The sequence below is a fragment of the Haliotis asinina genome, chromosome 3 (assembly GCF_037392515.1).
Source record: "Haliotis asinina isolate JCU_RB_2024 chromosome 3, JCU_Hal_asi_v2, whole genome shotgun sequence".
NCBI classification, from domain to species: Eukaryota; Metazoa; Mollusca; class Gastropoda; order Lepetellida; family Haliotidae; genus Haliotis; species Haliotis asinina.
The window spans coordinates 77023121-77037424 of NC_090282.1; the positions used below are offsets into that span (position 1 = coordinate 77023121).

Below are 14304 nucleotides of genomic sequence, written 5' to 3' on the forward strand. Positions count from 1 at the left end.
TACTCTGGGATGTCGAGATGGACTGTGGGGAGACTACTGTGACATGGAGTGTCCCAGGCACTGCTCAGTTTGCAATAGAAACACTGGCTCCTGTCAGGAATGTGAGGATTAGATATACATGTACTGTAACATGTCTTCAGTCCAGTGTGACTTGCGAAAGTGTTATCCCAAATCCCAACTTTAACATGAGTATCTTGAAGCTGGTATGATTTGTTTATTGTAAAGGAAATAAAAGTTGGGCTCAGAAATAAATTATTTGGCCCTATAAGAGAATTTTGATAGTAGTTGTACTCTTACCTTTCTTGAATTTACGGAAGCGTATTAGGGCCACGGTGAAAACAATTTTTGGTGTCACTATCTCCTACGTAGGACTTGGTATCTCCTACGTAGGACTTATTATCACCTACGTAGGACTTATTATCACCTACGTAGAACTTACTAACTCCTACGTAGGACTTACTAACTCCTACGTAGGAGATAGTAAGTCCTACGTAGAAGATAGTATTCTTAACTCCTACGTAGGAGATAGTGACCCCAAAAACTTTTTTCACCTTGGCCCTAATACGCCGCCGTATGAATTACATTTGAAACTCTTGACAAAATATTTTATATATATATATATCCTTTATTCACAGCTAGTCCCGGTTTCAGTACTACCAATATTCTCGGATCAGCACTGCCTTGCATTCTCCTCATCGTGTTTATGGTTCTCGTGGTATTTGTACGTAAAAGGTAGGCAATGTCAATTAAACTTTATGGAATTCTATGTAACATTTCTTTAACTGTTATTGATTAGAAACAGTTGTATCGTAAGGAGTATATGTTGGGTACGTAATAGCTTAATGTTTTTATTTATGTCCACTGTTTTGTTTTAATGCAGAAATAGGGTTCAAAATATATCGAAGGGAAGACATGGATTCCACAACGATTCTGCCAACAATTCAACAACCATGCCATTGATCTACCCATCTCATCAACTTACTTCGAGAGGTAACATGACATGCATTATTGGTCTGTTACTCTGTTGATTCTGTAACATTTACGATGTTTCTATATGTGTATAATTCTAATCGTTGTGGAGCCCCAAAGAATGTTGGTAGTTGACATTTAGCAAAATCTGAAATGTGACTTCCGAAATATCACTAATATGAAAAAGGTATATTAATGGTGATATGGCAGCAATTATGTAACAGTGACACACAAACTAGCAGATTCTGGAGGACAGGTCACAGATGTGGGCATAGTCATTAGGGCACATAGAGCAGATAAGCACAGTAGGAAATCGCACGGAGATACTTTGGACAGTTGGACACTACAGTAGGAGATGGCACAGAGGTGAGTATAGGGATGAGATGGGCACTCTCAGTTGGACATGTGGCAGAGGTGAGCATATACAAGGGATGGACGCTCTCAGTAAGACATGGCAACGGGATGGGGACAGATAGGTACTGTCAGTAGAGATTGGACATGAGTATGGTCTAATGACACTTTTAACAATATTCTAGCAATATGACGTCGGAGGTCACCAGAAATGGGCTTTACAATATAGATTGGAACTACCAGTACAAATCTATTGACACTAGACACGTCTATACAGATGAGGAGTGATATCAGGGTGCCATTAAACAAATGGACATTCCACATGCAATGTGACACATGTATATGAACACGCATGTGTCCTTTCAACAAGGATTCCGTATTGCAGGGCTATATGATTCCTGTTGTAGAATCAACTGAACACCATGAGGATGATGTATCGTTCCCAACGGAACAAACGAGCGACGGAAATGTCCTTATCCACGTTCATACGTCCAAACATTCCACAATATCGTGGGATGAAGACGGGTGTGGATCTGGTTTTGACTCGGACCCATGCCACGTGCCCGACTCGTCACCCTCGAACAGTGTCTGGCCAACAGAGGTCTCTGTCCAGGACCTGAGAAAATACGTTGAACACATGAAGAAGACTGGCGGTTTCGCCATGCAATGTACAGTAAGCGATTTCTTCTCTATGCTGAACAGTAATGAAACACAAGGAAGCAACTAATGACATTGAATGTATCCATTGAAATAACCTGGTATTCTGGCATGTCATATTTCTCTTCTAAGGAACTTCCGCGTGGCAAGCTAGGCTCCTGTTTCCAAGCTGAATTACCAGAAAATACTGCCAAAAACAGATACAGGAATGTATTAGCCTGTGAGTATCAGTAATATATCTTTCCTTGCATTTCAAAACTGCGTGTTCACTGTCAGGCAGTGAAGGCAAATCAGTTGTCTCCAGGGATATATGTAATTCTATAGAGAGCTGTTGTCATGTATTTATTTAATTTAAGTACTTATTTATTTAAACTATAGTCATTCGATACTCCTTGTTTGTGTGTAACTGATATTTTCACACGTCAGAAATGTTTCAACAGGTTGTTACAATCAATACATAGATTAAAACCGAATCTTTCGCACAATATTGGACAGCTGTATGTAAAATATTTCTATTCGATATAAATAGAAATTTCTAAACAGATAAAACTATTAAAATGGAACGAACAAAACAAATCAACCTTTCCAAGACAAGAGTCGATTTTTATCAATGATATGTGTCTGCAGAATTGTACAATGGTATCCGCTGCAATATTTTTTCAGATGATCATTGCAGGGTGAAACTTACTCCTATCCCCAACATGCCCGGATCCGACTACATCAACGCCAGCTACATACATGTAAGAGCTTGACGAAAGCGTGGTCAACAAACTGGGATGACGCAATCAATACACCGGGTCTCGTGAAGTGATGTTTGTACACGTGCACATGCATGTTTCTAAGAACTGGGCTTTTTCTAACCCAATGATGCTCGTCATAACGGCTAAATGTCCTTGTTAGTTTTCATTACTGAGACAGTAAGCCTTTGTAAGTTATGCTTTTCAAATGACGGGGCATGTGTGATCTATTCGCCTCGCCACAGCAAGTTATGTCCCCTGAGTAAACATGAAGCCTATGATTGAGGGTTCGAATCCTGTTTCGGTCCAAATATGTTTCCAGGGATTTTTGTACACTTTTTGTACAAGATTTTTTATAATCAAACTGGTAAACGTCCGAGGCCTTCATGCATACCTGCCACATGCATACCTCAAGGCCACGCGATATAAGTGAAATACTTGAGAGGATATAAATTTGTTCGAAGAAAGGTTTAGGTTACATGCTTTAAACTGAGATGTTCTTCTACATTGACACCTGTGGAAAATAGTATTTTATGATCTCTCATGTTAGTTTAGCATAGATTAAGATTGTATATAAAACCGAGTCACACGTGTGTGTAAGTTTACGAATTTCTTTAAATTTCAGGGATATGGGGAGCCACAGGACTTTGTAGCTACACAAGGTAATGAGTCTGGATTGATTATTTTTAACTTGTCGCATTTCAGCGTTAATTGTCACTTGTAATGAGAAATTCTTTAATACCCTATCATTTTTTCACGAAAATATTCTATATTCCCAGGACCTTATGAAGACGTTATTCGAGATTTCTGGAAAATGGCGTGGGAAACAAATGCGAGCAAAATAGTCATGCTAACAAACTGTGTGGAAAACAGGAAGGTATTGCTCAGCAGTATAAAATGGCTCTTTCATCAGGTGCAAGTGAAAACGACATATGATCATTCGATGATGTTTTCCCGTTTTTACAGAAAGGTCTTATGAATGTGGAAATGGTATTGTCGATTCTGTTGAGACATTATCACGGTTATACCATGATATCAATACAGCATTCGATATTACCATCTGTTGATCCAAGATAGGTAACATATGCAGTCAAATATGTAATATTTTTGTATCATTCAAACAAACGCATATCTCTTTCTTTTCTAGGCTAAGTGTGAGAAGTACTGGCCTGACTTCGGCCATCCAGGCACCAGTTATGACGATGTCCACGTCCAGTGTGTGGCCGAAGAGGAGCTGATGGACTACACAGTCAGGACCTTCTCTGTACACAGGGTAAGGATGCACTACACAGGCAGGACGTTCTATGTACACAGGGTAAGGATGAACTACACAGTGAGGAAGTTCCCTTTACACAGAGTAAGGATGAACTACACAGTCAGGACCTTCTCTGTACACAGGGTAAGGATGAATTACACAGTCAGGACCTTCTCTGTACACACGATAAGGATAAACTCCACAGTCAGGACGTTCTGTGTACACAGGGTAAGCATAATCTTCACAGGGTGAACTACACAGTCAGGACGTTCTCTGTACACAGGGTAAGGATAAACTACACAGTCAGAACGTTCTCTGTACACAGGGTAAGGATAGCCTACACAGTCAGAACGTCCTTTGTACACAGGGTAAGCATAATCTACACAGTCAAGACAATCTCTGTACACAGGACAAGGATAAACTATACAGTTAGGACCTTCTCTGAACACGGGGTAAGGATGAAGTACACTGTCAAGACCTTCATTGTGCACTGGGTAAGGGAAAACCACACAGTCAGGACCTTCTCTGTACACAGGGTAAGGATGCACTACACAGGCAGGACGTTCTATGTACACAGGGTAAGGATGAACTACACAGTGAGGAAGTTCCCTTTACATAGAGTAAGGATGAACTACACAGTCAGGACCTTCTCTGTACACAGGGTAAGGATGAATTACACAGTCAGAACCTTCTCTGTACACACGATAAGGATAAACTCCACATTCAGGACGTTCTGTGTACACAGGGTAAGCATAATCTTCACAGGGTGAACTACACAGTCAGAACGTTCTCTGTACACAGGGTAAGGATAGCCTACACAGTCAGAACGTCCTTTGTACACAGGGTAAGCATAATCTACACAGTCAAGACAATCTCTGTACACAGGGCAAGGATAAACTATACAGTTAGGACCTTCTCTGAACACGGGGTTCACTTTACACCACTGGACAGATTTCACAAAATTGATTAGATGGGAGATTCTAGCACCCATTTGTTTTACAGGAGGCGGAGTTACCTCGGAAACTGAAGCAGTACCACTTCACAGCTTGGCCAGACAAAGGTGTACCAGAAGATGTCGGGACGCTGGTAGACTTCCACAGAATGGTCAAGAAAGAACAGTCGACTGGAAAAGGCCCAACGATTGTCCATTGCAGGTCAGTTGTATTGTTCATTCCCGATAACAGAGGATATTAGGAAAGAGGTTTCCATGTAGACAACATGATGTTCTAATACCGTGTGAATCTCGTATACCGAATGTTACTGACAAGACACCTGGTGTCGTTCTCCTTGTATGGACACGTGTATTACATATACTCCATCTTGCGAACCCATGTACAGGCAACAGATATACTGTTATGAATTGACGATGTCACATCGAGGACATTCAGTGTAATATGTATCATGTCACTCAGTGAAAGGATATACTTATTGCCCTAGGTATTGAAGGTAAGCACGTGTGTATTAATTGAGATGTAATCATGTGGAGCATTTCGAGCCGTCACTTCAAAAGCTTGACCAAACCCACCTCTTCATACTTTCTCGATAGTAATGCAGTAATTCTTATTATGCTGCATGTTTTTCAGTGCTGGTATAGGCCGAACTGGGACCTGGATCGCACTGGACTATCTGATTGCCCAAGCTAAGGCGGAAGGTGTGGTGGATGTCTTTGAGTGCATTGTCAGGCTCCGGCACCAGCGTATGAATGTAGTTCAGACAACGGTAAGAGGTCAAGTTTAACCTGTCAATGATACGTGCACTGACACGACTGTGTTCCATGTGTCACATGTTGTGAATCGAACCCCGGTCTTCCGCTTGACAAGCGAACGCTTCGACCACATAGCTACCCACCGCCCCTTTTCAACCTGAGATTTCAATCAATCCCAGATAGTTATGCCTAGTTTTAGGTATAGTGAATGAGGAGCAGTCTCAGCTTGAAGGTCAAGATAAAATGATTCAGCTTCCCTTGTGGCAACCAGCCTTGCAGATTTAACTAAGACTCCTTATTGTAGGGCCAGCCTTGTACAAAAATGTGAATGAACCTCAATTTGGAATGTGTTATTTCCTTTGTCGACCGATATCGTACTTTGCTCGAATATATCGAGGCTGGGAATCTCGACCAAATATCAGAATACAGCTGGACCGACGTTCGAATCGACGAATCCTATATTTTGCGTGGGTTAATTTTCTACTTTTTTTATACATCAGGAGCAATATGTCTTTCTCCATGAGGCCCTAATGGAGGCGCTCCCGACTTGTGACAGACTGAGGCCCATTTTTGACGACAACGGTACTGGGGATTACGAAAATGTGGAGGTGGGTTGATATATTATCAGGATATCCACTTTTTGAATGAATGAATGAATGAGTGAATGAATGAACAAGGATCGATGACTGCGTGAGTGAGTGAGTGAGGTTTTTTTAACGCCGCATTCAACAATAGTCCAGCTATATGGTGGCTGATCGATGACTGCAAAAATGAGACCACAGGTGTTATATCTCGCTTCTTTTAAAATCCTTCCGACGACACCATGGAAATTTCAGGGAAGTATAACCCATTTCTAGATTTAGGAGGTTCATATTCATCTCTTGTCGTCTCAACCAGTGTATTGCATACTAATACCTCGACGTAATCTATACAGTCAAAATACATTTATCAATATGTTTACAGACGTTAACTGTGTAAGATCTAGACGAACCCGTTTCGGATCAAGATGCAGATGCTGATCACCATGACAACAAGGCACTGCCAGACATTCCCGGGGTGAACCCATCCTGACAAACGATAGCTGTCAACAGAGCTACCAGATGATAGGTTGTACGCCCACCATATATATGCAGGAACAGAAAGGTGTCTTAAGAAAAATAACTGATTCCTGGTATTAAGCGTGTTTTCACCGTGGGTCAGTTTGACCAAGCCAGACAGTGTGACTGCTTTTCCTACCCAGAACTAATGCTGGTGGCTTTCTAGTGATTTCCAGCTTACTGATATACCATGTCGTAGTTCAACAGTATTTCAACCGAGGACCATCATATAACCAGTCCTTCACAACGTCAGTGTCAGGCGTTTGTCAGGGCAATAAAAAAGTACTGTTATTTGTTGCGTTTCGGTAGTGGACGGCAATAGACAGACAGAAAGGGTATTCGATTTGTGCCAGTTATCACTGCACAATATGAAGACATGTTGCCAAATCTCAGTATGTTTAAGTCAGTCTTATATTCCCATGTTGTCAAATCTCACTGTGTTCGACAGCTATTATCTTCACACGTCAAATCTCAATGTGTAAGTCAGTTATTATATTCATACATATTATGTATGTTGTTGTAGAATATATGTGTAACCAGTCCACTTTACATTCGTTCCCCAGTCACCTCTATACTACCCACCTCCATTTCAGTGTCAACAACTGTGCTTTCAGAATGTTTACTGTAAGTCAGCTACTTATTTTATAAGAAACCATTGATACTGAACACCTGACATGATTTCACTTTCTTTGAGTTCTGCCATAGAACATGCTGATGTCAACTGAAAACGCGATTAGCCAGTCTAAATACCGTCAATCCTATATCGACGTCACGTGCCCAGGGGAGGTAAGTGGAAGGAAGCTTAAGCAGAACTTAAAACATTGTATGAATTTAACCATATGTTTTCGACAGGTACTTAAGCATTCAAATATTAATATGCATGTACACACAATATATGATAAAAATATGGATATGCCACAGAAGTTATTAACGTCGGTGAGATTTGGTTTGAACAAGGGTCACTGTTATGTGTGAGTATACATAAATTCCTTGTTCACTTGACCTTGACAGCTAAAGGCGTGACCTACAGCAGGGCGACTAGAGTGTATTACTTGAAATATGTCCTGGTTAAACGGATATGATACACATACTCTTGGAATATAATAACAGCCTCGTCGATGTAGAATGACGTAGAATTAGCTTGGTTTGTTCAGTGAGCAGGTTTTAGGTGAGTGAGTTTTGTTCTAGGCCGCACTCAGCAATATTCCAGCTATATGGCGGTGGTCTGTAAATAATCTTGTCTGGACCAGACAATCCAGTGATCAGCAGCATGAGCATCGATCTGCGCAACTGGGACCCGATGACATGTGTCGACCAGGTCAGCGAGCCTGACCACCCGATCCCGTTAATCGCCTCTTGCCACAAGCATTGTATGGCAAGCATGGGTTGCTGAAGGCCTGTTCTACCCCGGACCTTCACGGGTCAGGTTTTAGGTGAGGTAACATCAGTTTTAGCGTTACGCTCGGGATTATTGCACTGATTTAGTGACGCATCTTACAACGTCGGACTTCTGCCGGTTTCATAGCGCCAAGCCACTGAGATACCCGGCAGTAGATTTATATATCCCATTGAGACATAGTGAACTGCAAGCAGCCAGTCAGTACCATCATCTAATGTATTCAATTACAACCCTGTCACTCGGGCGAATCCATCCAATATAAAACCGTCAAGGGTGACATTAAATGTGAAGATTATTTACTGTTGATTACGATACCAGTTTACCGTATTGCACTCCGTAAGCTCCGATGCTTTAATCATCAATTGTTAATTGAAGAAGGACGAAAGATCGGTCTAGCACGGAACGAAAGATTATGCCCATTTTGTATTGTAGCCACTATCGAGTTTGAATACCACTTCTGCTTATGATGTAACTTTTATGATAATCAGGCCTTGCTCCCAATGTTATTACTCTTCTCCATCTCTCTATACATTAGTACAATTGTTGTCATCTAAAAATGGTTCTCTTATTAATAATGTAACAATAACTATGTATTTCCAGCAGCTAAGAAACGTTCACAATTTCTTAACTGAATTGATGCAATGTGGTATCTTAGGGCGCTTCCTCGTATTATTTACACCATGTTGTACATACATGTATACTGGGCCGGTGGCCCCTTCACTGAAATAAACAGTTACTCATGTCTCTCGTCAAGCGTACGTTCCGTCCTCTTGAACACAGAGCTTGTCAACTCAGTGTTGTGTTTTATATATGGACAGTGTTTTGGTGGACAATTCTTGATAAATGGCGTGAAACGTAGTGGCGTATCATTTTCCATTTCCGGGTAATGAGGCTTTGTAGTTGTGTGAATCTAAACCCAACTCTACACACGTCCATTGTCCTACCAGTCACTCAGTGCTGTTATATATATGCACAGTGATTCATATCTTATCGTGTACTTTGATCCAATCAAGTAATACAAACGTGCTATGCTGAAAGTTGTTATATATGTACTCAGTTATTTACAGACCGCCGGAATATTGTTGAGTGTGACGTAGAACAAAAACCAGTCCAAACCAAACCTCAGACTGACCGGTCATCGGGCTGCTGTAATGTTGAACTGCCTCTCTGTATTTATGCATATACTATATACTACACTTGTATACATAAAGCATATATATTATACACTTAGTCCAAAAATATAGAGTTTGGTTCTTTTTTATGTACTAATGTACATACTACATGATTATGTAGAACATGCACATAGTCTTGCACCAACGACGACCTGCTCTTTGGTTGGTCAAATACAAAACACCAGTAATATTTTCGTGGCGTGATATATCGTGTTGGTGCGAGCCTGTTGAGGGTGAAGGACAAACATGGTGGAATCGATCACTCGATACCGCTAATTTCCCAATAAAGCCGTGTATTGCAAGTAAAAGAATAACCTATTTCATTTGAGAGGTTGTAGAACGAAAGCGGAATATCTAGCGGGTACGTATCTTATCTTTTTCGCTGATCGGGTGTTTTAAGTGAAATACATACTAGTAGTTTTTCTCCTAGAGGCGATGATTTTCGTAGGCATGTTTTTGGTGTAAAAATGAAAAAGTTGTCTTTTCCCGAGTTCCAAGCAAAGTTACTCGGTTAACCGATTTTGATAATTTTGGATTTATTCGAAAGGGAATTTATCTGGCTTGATTTTGGTAAGAATTGTATATTCCACAAATTCCCACCCACCGCTTGTTGGACCCAGGAATACAAGCCCCTTTGGTTCGGCATATGTGCAGAATTACGTTATTTCGGCATTCCAGAAACATAAGATAGTTAGATTACCCTATTTATGAGTAACGGTTTGTCAACTCTATATCCGTACTATTGAGTGGAAAGGTGGAAAAAACGTGTATCTTCATCACTCCCCATTGAAAACGTTACAATGACATTCATCTTGTATATGCAGCATCATTTCACGTTATCGCCACACGCTAACACAATGCATGGGAAGCACATGCACAACCTGGGGGTCACCTAGACGTGCATGGGGTGTCATTATGAATCTTGACGTTTGTCAGGCAGGTCGCTAAATCGCTGTTGACCATTTTTTCGATAATTTTCTTGCATCTGGGCATGGTCAGGGTTTTCAGGGTCAAATCACACACTACTGACTGAAAATTGTAAACCTGAAATTTTCATGTCATACTCCAAAGGGGTACAACTGAACGAACAGCTTTGCTTTGAATGAAATGCATTTGGTGATGCATTATCTAAACATCCATTATTATTGTATCAACATTGATTCAATCCCATATATCTCCTAATTTCGACAATCGTACATTGAAAGTACAGATCCCCTTCTTTTTCAAAGAGTATATTCCAAGGATGGATTACTAATGGCCCATGCTTTCTGCAAGTCCATATTCACGTGTATGTTTTGTTGATGAGGCAGCTGGGGGTTCAGGAGTTTCGATTCCCAATACGGGTATACTTACAGGTTCAATGTGCAGATGGGACGTTTTATGCTACAGACTACGTACAAAGGTAATGGGATAGGGTCATCAGGCTGGTCGACGTGGTTGATACATGTCATTGCATACCAGCTGCGTAGATCGATGTTCATAATGTTGATCACTGGATTGTCTCATTCAGACTCGAATATTTTCAGACCGCCTCCCTGGTGTAGTCGATAGAGCGTCCTCTGGGAGAGCGGAACGTCGCGGGTTCGATCCCTGGTCGCACCATTCCAAAAGGCATTAAAATATGGTAATTGCTTGTCCTTGCCTGGCGCAAGTCATAAATGGGTACAAAAAGGGCCTGTTGGCTCGGAGTCAGTATAATATGTCAGAGTTTGGCATCCGTGCCTAACTGCGGCATGGTACCTCAGTGAACTAGCACTGTAAAACCAGCGTAAAGCTGGGCTAGAACAAGCATCCACACTTACACACGCATGCACATCGTCACAGCGAAATAATCATAATGGTGACATGCAACCAAAAAACCAAACATAATTAAAACACATTTATCACTTATTCATGACAAATTATATACATTGCTGCTTTACAAAAACAAATAAACAAAATTACAAGCGTACAATCGCGATTCAAAAGTGCAATATTTTGTACTTGGGCTTACTTCCCCCGAAACGAAGTCCTCGGGAGACCGAACCCAGTCATAGCGGGTGGCTGTGCACTCAAGTGTAACGACGGCTTCCGATTGGCGGTTTCATTTGCTGATATGCTGAGGGTTCATTGTGTGTACAGAAAGATGATCTGTTTGATGGGGATTTTAGAAGTATGGCGAGTCACAAGAAAGTAAGATTCTTTATGGATAACAACTTCTTTTTGTGTACTTGATGCGTCGTTTCAGTATGGATTCATATACAGTTGTCAAACAAAATCATATACACTAAAAGAAGTCGTTATCCATGAAGAATGTGTATAGAGATGTTAGGTTTGTGAAAATACATGTTCTCTGAATTTGCGCTCGATCCGATCAAAAATCATGTCAGTAGAGATGGTAAACTACTGCGTGACTGGAATCTGTCATTCGTCCAAGTACAAAGCATGACTTGAAATTGACAAGAGTTTGCACCAGTTTCCGTCAGATCCAATTATCCGAAAAAAATGAATGTAGTTTGTTTGGCACCAGTTTCCGTCAGATCCAATTATCCGAAAAAAATGAATGTAGTTTGTTTGCAACCCACAGACATAAAAACATGTCATGTGTAGCACACGTGCCTAATTAGTAATTACATAATGTAGCAGAGACGGGACTCGGGTGCACGAGTCATAAATCAATTTATTTTCTTTATGTCGTATAGTCTGATAGGTGTTAAGTTCAAATTGCATGTGGTCATGCGTCCATTCTAGGGCACATTGCTTGTCGCCCTCCAAAAGAGTGCGGGGTACATCCCCAATAAATCCCCCTAAAAGACAGTTTATTCCAATAATATTGTAAAGTGGAACTGCAGAGGATTGAGGATTTGTTTACATGAAATACAGCTATTAGTCCAAGATTATACACCTTCAGCGATATGAAATTCTTCAAAGGCATTTAGAAGTTGGTGAGGTAATACAAGACGCTATTATGGATGACAACTTCTTTAATTCTTTTAACACAACGTGTCTGGGCTATTCCTTGCCCTTTCGTCAGGTGGATGAAGGGTCACCTGACGAAGGGGCAAGGAATAGCCCAGAAACGTTGTGTTAAAAGAATTAAAGAAGTTGTCATCCATAATAGTGTCTAATATTACTTCAGCGATATGTCTCCAAGAGACATATTTAAAACAAACAGATACATTTGACCTTCGTCATTTTAATGCATATCAGTGTTTTTCACCTCCGGGTGATAGGGCCACTGGCGGGTCATCCATTCTAGTCAGACAAAACGTTATTCAAAGCCCTGTTTCACTTATTAATAATATGCAGGCTGTTGCAGTGAGAATTTCTTTACATGTAGCGTTTACGCTATGCTCTCTTTATATTTCGCCGTCTTCGACGTTTGCCAAAACCGATCTTCAAGCTCTATATGACCAGGGATACTCTACTCTCTATATAGGCTCCCTGATATGACCAACTCTCGAAGCCCTGTTTTGTAATGGGAGATTTAAATGGGCACAACCCACTTTGGGGTAGTGTAACTACAAACGCTAAAGGTAAATTGTTGGAGGACTTTTGTTCTGACAATGACTTATGTATTCATAATGATGGTTCCAGCACATATTTACACCCTGGTACAGGGACCTATTCTGCTCTCGACTTGTCACCCACAAATTCAGAACTACTTAATGAATTAGAATGGTGAGTCCACGATGACCTCTGTGGAAGTGACCATTTCCCTACTATATTAAAAGCTGTAACTCCATCTCATGTTCCTCCATCATCAAGGCGGAATTTTAAAAAGGCTAACTGGGCTTTATATGAAACACTGTGTGCTGAAAAAACTTAAACCCGAACGTTTTATTGACGTTCCTGATGATATTAAATTTAATGATTTCTGAGGAACTGAATTCCATAGCTGATGAGTGTATACCAAAGTCCTCTCCAGTTCCACATATTCGAAAACCATGGTTCAGTGATGAATGCAAAATAGCTAGGAAGGCAAGGAAAAAGCAGAACATTATTTCCGTCGACATCCTATAGTGCATAATTTAAATAAATTTAAAATTTTAAATGCTAAAGCGCGGCGTACTTTTAAACAGAAAAACGCCAATCTTGGCAAAATTATGCATCCAAAATAAATTCTCAGACGCCCATGTCCAAGGTATGGAACATGGTCCAGAAAATTAAAGGTAAAGGTACTAAATCTATTGTCGATCATCTTAAATATGGAGATCAATTACTTACTGATAAATCAGATATTGCGAATAAACTGGGCGAAACTCTCGCTAAACATTCTTCCTCTTCTAATTATATACTTAACTTTCAGCAATATCAAAAACAACAAGAAAAGAAAGCTATTAATTTCAATTCTGATAATGGGGAAGATTATAATGAAACGTTTTCTATTCATGAACTCCATACTGCTCTTGATCACGCTCATGACACCGCTACAGGAGCTGGTAACATACATTATCATCTCCTGAAGCACTTACCAGAATCCTGTTTACAGACGCTCTTATCAATTTTTGATGATATTTAGACTTCCGGGGAATTTCCTTCTTCATGGCGTTGCTATAGTAGTACCAATACCTAAACCTGGACGTGATCATGCGGATCCATGATAAATAATCGGCTTGTTTGGTACTTGGAAACAAATAACCTTATCACTGATATACAATGTGGTTTCCGTAAAAAAAACAGAAGTACTCTTGATCACTTAGTGCGTTTAGAATCATTTGTGAAAAACGCGCTGATTAGGAAACAACACGCTGTGCCTATCTTTTTTTATCTTGAGAAGGCAATTGACACAGCCTGGAAATAAGACATTTTGAGAGATTTACATGATGTTGATGACGTTTTGCGAGGTCGTTTGCCTGAATTCATAGCCACATTTTTAAATAACAGACAATTTCAGGTCCGCGTGGGTTCTACCCTGTCTGATCATTACAATCAGGATCAGGGTGTTCCATAAGGCAGTAATTTGTCAGTCAACACTTTTTA

At 40.5% G+C, this 14304-nt stretch overlaps 1 protein-coding gene across 1 annotated transcript in view; it reads left to right on the forward strand.

Annotated features, from left to right (window-relative positions):
• LOC137279048 (receptor-type tyrosine-protein phosphatase kappa-like) overlaps positions 1 to 6714 on the forward strand; it is a 32218-nt gene extending 25504 nt beyond the window's left edge. The window contains exons 5-16 of the mRNA XM_067811530.1: positions 636 to 732; positions 881 to 990; positions 1728 to 1993; positions 2110 to 2197; positions 2641 to 2717; positions 3340 to 3376; positions 3494 to 3591; positions 3862 to 3987; positions 4972 to 5123; positions 5553 to 5688; positions 6175 to 6282; positions 6638 to 6714. Of these exons, the coding sequence (XP_067667631.1) occupies positions 636 to 732; positions 881 to 990; positions 1728 to 1993; positions 2110 to 2197; positions 2641 to 2717; positions 3340 to 3376; positions 3494 to 3591; positions 3862 to 3987; positions 4972 to 5123; positions 5553 to 5688; positions 6175 to 6282; positions 6638 to 6652 (1310 nt within the window). The 3' untranslated portion in view covers positions 6653 to 6714. The remainder of the gene's footprint in view (positions 1 to 635; positions 733 to 880; positions 991 to 1727; positions 1994 to 2109; positions 2198 to 2640; positions 2718 to 3339; positions 3377 to 3493; positions 3592 to 3861; positions 3988 to 4971; positions 5124 to 5552; positions 5689 to 6174; positions 6283 to 6637) is intronic.
• The last annotated feature ends 7590 nt before the right edge of the window (positions 6715 to 14304 follow it).